The 7,015-nt window shown below is 35.7% G+C and overlaps 1 protein-coding gene across 1 annotated transcript; it reads right to left on the minus strand.

Moving 5' to 3' along the window:
* Positions 1 to 724: 724 nt before the first annotated feature.
* Positions 725 to 6,787, minus strand: LOC107873627. The gene is made up of 4 exons (XM_016720546.2): positions 6,451 to 6,787; positions 2,052 to 2,113; positions 1,686 to 1,790; positions 725 to 1,160 (listed from the first exon to the last, which is right to left on the minus strand). Exons 1-4 carry the CDS (start codon positions 6,668 to 6,670, stop codon positions 1,029 to 1,031), a joined length of 519 nt encoding a protein of 172 aa, XP_016576032.1. The 5' UTR covers positions 6,671 to 6,787; the 3' UTR covers positions 725 to 1,028.
* Positions 6,788 to 7,015: the final 228 nt, after the last annotated feature.

The following is a 7,015-nucleotide window of genomic DNA, read 5'->3' on the forward strand; positions in this document are numbered from 1 at the left end:
GAATACCATAGAGTAGCTATTACTATGTCTTGTTTAGGGGGAGAACATAAACAATTTTAATAGCTTGAAAAAGAGTGGTTTTAAACATTTGACTCCCCATCTATTGTATAAGCAAACCTTCAAGATCAAATGTCAAAAGTTTGACAAACGTGATAAAACTTCAAGACCATCTATTTTAAAGGTTATGTTTGTAAATCACCCATACAAATGCGCTTTTGGAGACCTAGAAGGAGTGAAGTTTGAAACCTTCAAGGTCAAAAGTTTGACAAGCGAGATCAAAAATTCAAGACCGTCTATTTTCAAGGTCATTTTTGTAAATCACCCATCAAAAAGTGCTTCACCCATCAAAACGTGCTTTCTGAGACCCATAAGGGGTGAAGTTTGAAACGTCAGTCCATAATTGGAAATTTAATCTTGAGGTCGGGAGAGGCTGGTGTGTGCTCAGGCTTACTTCTACTTTCTTTGTAGGTAGAGAGGCAGTTTCCAATAGACCCATCGGCTCAAGGAAAAAAAATATATGCAGAAAGAGTAGCAAATCGAAATCCGAAAGCAGGGGACAAGTTTGCATCAACTATATAGTGATAAATTGCGCTTAACTATGACAAATTGAATTGATTTGGTGTACACATTCGACACGGATAAGTATTTTCAGACAAGTTGATATACTTTACTTTTGCAAAAATAATCATCTATGTAGAGAGCAACTTCATCACCATAAGAGCCATTAAACTGAAATAATGCAACTCTCTCATATCAAATATGTGAAATATACAAAACACTCAGAAAATTTACAATAAACTGTAATAAAAACATTACCTTACAAACCAATACATTCAAGAATATGAAATAATTCCTTTATGACTATGATTTGAAGGCCTACTACCTATTTCGAAAAGAAGCCAGAGACACTGATAATCTAAGTTGCTCGAACTCTTCAAAAAGGATCCGACGCACATGCGGCAACATTTTTGGATAGTCCGAGCAACTAAGCTGATACTTACCGCAAACAAGTCCGATTTTTGCATTTCTTACTTGTACTTGTCCATTATTCGTCTTGCTTCTTCTAGACTATCATCGACAGAACCGGTGCCTCCACCGCCTTTTGGACCATCGTCCTTGTTCAAGGCTATGAATCCAAAGTAAATGACTCCCATCACCGCCTAGACATTAACGAGGAATACATTTAGTCGTCAACGAACTAAAGTTAAGGTCTTCGTATACTCTAACCTCCCTAGAGTATACTCTATCCTCCCTAGACCCCACTTTGTACGACTACAATGAGTATGTTGTTGAACAAAGTTGGTTTCAAGGTCTCTTTTGAAAATCTAAGAAGGGAAGCAATGAACAACGCCGAAAAGCAGGCATGAGTATTGACTAACTTCTGAATGTTCCAACTACATTAGAGAAGGATCAGTAGAAGGTTTTATTGCTGCAACCAGTAGAAGAGCCAAGATTTTCACAAACGGGATTCAAAATATGATTAAACATATGAAGAAGTCAAGGAGTTACGACGTCTACTATACGTAGTGTAATCTTGTGAAGAAGGGGATTCGGTTGAACCCGCTTTCGATACCCTAGCTCTGCCTATGGCAGCAAGGCAGCAACAATGATAATTTTCACCTTATGATTCCAAAGTAGTAGCTAAGTTATCCAATCTATACAGCAATAAGGGGCTTGAAACATACCAATGCGAACAAAGCTGTCGACAGGAATGATTTGAGTGCAAAGAAAGCAAACGCCGCGCCAACTACAGTCACACAAATTCTGGCTATCGGTCTTGGGATGACATCCTAACATCAACAACAAAAGAAAAAATGACATCCAAACAACAAAAACTACGATTTCAGTCCCAAACAAGTTGATGATGATATCCAACATGTCTAAAAAAAGGGCAGCCCAGTGCACTAAGCTCCCGCTATGCGCAGGGTCAGGGGAAGGGCCCCACCACAAGGGTGTTTTATACGCAGCCTTACCTTGCATGTCTAAAAAAGAAAAGTATATGCAATTCTGTAAATGGATTAACATGTTTGTGTATCGTCATTACAACTTACAGGTACCAAGTTGGTTCCAGCTTCAACTCCATCTTTTCCAGCTCTCCATGCAGTTTGAAGAACTATCAAAATTCCAGCACACATTGGAAGATTCATTAGCGTCTAACTATATGTCAAGAAAATATCGCAAATAAAAACGAATTGTTCTACACAGAGCTAACTGAAATATGTACTTTTCCCTAGCTAAAACTTTATATTTTACTACTCTCCTGAAACAGGACATAACACACGTGCGCGAAAAAAATGCTTTCTTTCACGGAGTACTAACTTCCAGTACAATTGCTCACAATGAAGTTCGAAGGAAATGTAAAAAACTCTTTTCTGTTGAAGTTTGCACTAGCCTAACGCCCTGCCTACTCGTCTTCCCTCCTGAAGAACAAGTACTAGTCTCAACGCAGGAAGCAACAACAACCATTATCGCTCAAAGCCTCAAACTGCTTATGCACAATGATGATTTTTAGCACCCAAGTACTAACAACTCTATACAACTAACTGTAATAGCATCCATAACAACAACAACATACCCAGTGTATTACCACACAGTGGGGTTTGGGAAGGGTAAAATGTATGCAGTCCATACCACTACCTCAAATGAAGTAGAGAGGGTGTTTCCGGTATACCCCCGGCTCAAGACATATAACAATATATATAAAAAAAAAAAAAAAAAAAAAAAAGGACAGTCCGGTGCACTAAAGCTAAGCTCCCGCTATGCGCAAGTCCGGGGAAGGGCTCCACCACGAGGGTGTATTGTACGCAGCCTTACCTTGCATTTCTGCCAGAGGTTATTTCCAAGGCTTGAACCCGTGACCTCATGGTCACATGGCAGCAACTTTACCGGTTACTCCAAGGCTCCCCTTCATAGTATAACAGTATAACAAACAAAAACCAGAAAAACACCCAACAAGATGGGATAACACACTGCTACATAATCACGGAAACAAGACACCCACAAGGTACTACTATAAACTATCTATCCGAAATCATAGACATCACCGAAACACCATGAACAAGAAACTCCAGGCGCAGATACAAACAAAGCACTCTTCTCTACTATAACAGCTGAACTCCTACCCTAATCCGAGTCCTCCACACCTTCCTATCAAGGGTCATGTCCATAAACAAACCAAAAAGCTTCCTCCCAGTACCACCACGAAATACTAGACAAAAAGCTTGACATGTCTAGTGGTTTCAAAATGGATTCAACTCCTTGCTAGTTCTGACTAGTGCTATCACATGATCCTCAAGTTGATAACTCAATCCTGCATTATCTTCTTGTACAAACAAGTTGTTCTCCATACGTCGTGCATTTGGGAATAAAAAACCTATAGTAGAAGCAAGATGTGGCACTAGCATCAAATTCGTGCTCCACGAGCCCCAAATGGAAAGGCATCAAATTCGTGCTCCACGAGCCCCAAATGGAAAGGCATTATCGCTATTTGAGGAGTCGATATAGTTACCCTAACTACTTCTCAAGCAATTTTAACGAATATTCAGATGATTATTCCAGCTTTTAAAGGTACTTCTCAAGCATTTTTAAACGTTTAATCATTTGACTATAGTCCTTTCTGTTCAAGTATACACATTTTACTTCAAAAACTAGTAAGAAATAGTGTTCTAATGCAGAGTAAATTTAGATGTGTGACCCTCCTGCCTCTAATCCAAAACCCCACCATTTCTATTTTTCTTTTATAACTGTGGTATCCGTGCCACCTTGCACGCATCTCGACTAATTCTATGGGATACCTACCACCTCCTATCAACAACAGGTAGTAGGTAAGACCCGCAACACCACCACCACCACCACCATATCCAGTGTATTCCCACAAAGTAGGGTCTGGGGAGGATAATGTGCACGCAGTCCATACCACTACCTCAACTAAAGTTGAGAGGTTGTTTCCGATAGACCCCCGGCTCAAGACTTATAACAAATATAACAAACAAAAAACATAAAAGCAATATTTAGTCTGGCAGTGATTTTGTCTCTACTTCTCTACTGGGATTTCCCCACCATTTCTACTTCTTTCCCATGTGTAAGGAGTACATGATCAATGCATATAAACACGAAGTAATATTTAGTGAGGTACGTGCAAGTTGGTCAAGACAAGATTTTTATTTGTCCACGATTGGCAGCTAAAACAAGATCACTAATCAACGGGGCGTCGCATACGTGATCACATTCACAATTCCCTCAGATACCGATTTAAAATTAGGTTCAACTACCAAAACCTAGTATCAAGTTTCCTATGTGCAAAGCATATCTAGCCCCTAAGAATACTCGTTGGGGTCATTTGGTAGGATATATTAGAGAATCTAATACATGTATTAGATACGGTATTATTTAATCCTTTGTTTGATAGAATTTTCAGTCCATGTATAACTAATATAAACCCTATCCATTATTATAGGGTGTATAACTAATACATATCAAACCATCGTATTAGACTATTAGTAATACAAAGGATGATAATAATACATGGTTAAAGACAGAACTGTTGTTAATACATCAAATCAAACAGTGGATAAGAAATAATTCCAATATAACTAATCCGAATAACTAATTCCAGCATTACAATACTATCCTATTCAATCTTATACATTCTACCAAACGACCTCTAATATGTGGGATAAGGTGAAATATTCCATGATTAAGTATGAGATTAAATTTATACTTTATTAATCTTGGATATTCCACCTTATCCAATCCAAACTAATATCGTTTTATCCCAACTCCGACGTGGAATAAATTAGTCCGAAGATTATAAACCCCATGACTATAATCCAAGATAATTTTGTTCGTGAACCAAATGACCCCTAATGAACTCTGAATATACTGGACTAGAATAAAGCAAATAAATGATTCATATAGCCAATCCCAATTGAGATTTACTCCCTCCGTCCATCTTTACTTGTCCAGTAAAATAGATGTCCAACAATACATGTCCAGTTTGAAAAACTAATGGATAATTTATCATATTATTTCTTAAGGTGTATGTCAAGTAAATAGTGGACAAGTAAAAATCGACGGAAGGAGTACAATAATAATCAAAGTACAACAAACATCAAATAATAACAGATATCGAAGGACAAGAAACTACAAGAACAATACTATGATCAGATAAAGATAGTACCTTTCAAGAAATTAGATTGAGCTGCAAAAATTAAGGGTGTTTTATATTTATATTTATATATATATATATACACACACTCTTTATATTAAAACTATTATAATATATTCTGGCACCCATGCTACAATAAGAAACTTGATTGAATATTGAGTTATTTACCCAGAGAACTAAGAAACACGAAAAAATAATCCAAAGCAGTCCAAAAAAAAAGTACTCCCTCCGTTTGCTTTTACCAGCCACTTATTTCCTAATTAGATTTTCATTTTTACTTGTCATTTTTGACATATCAAGAAAAAACAACTTTTATTTTCCTATTTTACCCTTATAATTAATTGTTTTCTCCAAATTTATTTCAAGACAATAATAAACATCATTCAATAGGAGTACTACATAAAATAGCTATGTCCTTAATTATCTTTCTTAATGAGCGTGCAAGTCAAAATGTAACAAGCAAAAGCAAACGGAGGTAGTAACAGAAGTGAAAGCATAACAAAACAAAATACTATGATATCAAAGTACAACAAACAACAGACATAATAACAGATATCGAAAGACAAGAAACTACAAGAGTAATACTACAACCAGATAAAGATTGTACCTTTCAAGAAAAGACAACTTTTATTTTTCTATTGTACCCTTCCCATTAACACTTTTCCTCCAAATTTATTTTAAGACACAATAATAAACATCATAAGTACTATGATAAAATAGTCATGTCATTAGTTATTTTTCTTAATGTTTGTGCAAGTTAAAATATGACAAGTAAAAGTGAACGGAGCAAAATACTAGAATAATTAAAGTACAACAAACAATAGATAATAAATTTCATTTTTACTCACCATTTTTGACATATCTAGAAAAGACAATTTTTATTTTCTTATTTTAGCCAACATTAATTATTTTTTCTCCAAATTTATTTCAAAGACACAATAATAAACATCATTTAATAGATGTATTATGGTAAAATAATCATGTCATTAATTATTTTTCTTACTATGTGTGTAAGTCTTTCTATCGGAAAGAGGTAGTGCTATGGAAGACATATATTTACCCTCTACAGACCCACTTGATGAGAATATACTGGGTAACATAAGTGAAAGCATGACAAAGCAAAATACTAGGATAATCAAAGTACAACAAACAATAGATAATAACAGATATCAAAGGACAAGAAACTACTAGGATAATCAAAGTACAACAAACAATAGATAATAACAGATATCAAAGGACAAGAAACTACAAGAGCAACACTATGGCCATATAAAAGATTTTACCTTTCAATAAATTAAATTGAGCTGCAAAAATTAAGGGTGTTGTTTGAAACTTGTGGCTACTGAAATTCTTGAATTGTCTAGTGGATAAAGCTGTTTGCTTTTTCAACTTTATTAGTGAATTTGAAGAAAGAAAATGTGATGTGTTGAAAGCAAAAAGTGTTTGATTTTTTGAGTAACATTTTGGGAATTGTAGTGAAAGAAAGGCAATTGTGGAAGCCATATATATATAGTTTTTGCTCAAAAGGAACTAAGAACTTTATTTTTATTTTTATTTTTTGAGAAAAAAATAAGATATGTTTATGTAGTGGCATTCTTTGTGAGGCTAGAAAAAAAAAATGATTATGAACTTGGAATTATAATGAGAGTGAAAGAGATGATGAAGTGGGCTTGGGTAGGAGACTTTGGGCTTTTTAGGGGATTTGGGCCTTAGGAGAACCCATCGAGGAAGGGATACAGGCCCAGTTTTATTGAAGGGCCAACTTTGGGTTAAGTTTAGAAATAGACGCCAAAATGGATTGGTCTTAGTATTTTATCCCGCGTAAAAAAAAAGGGGGAAAGGACAGAA

This window comes from Capsicum annuum, chromosome 6, assembly GCF_002878395.1.
Source record: "Capsicum annuum cultivar UCD-10X-F1 chromosome 6, UCD10Xv1.1, whole genome shotgun sequence".
NCBI lineage: Eukaryota > Viridiplantae > Streptophyta > Magnoliopsida > Solanales > Solanaceae > Capsicum > Capsicum annuum.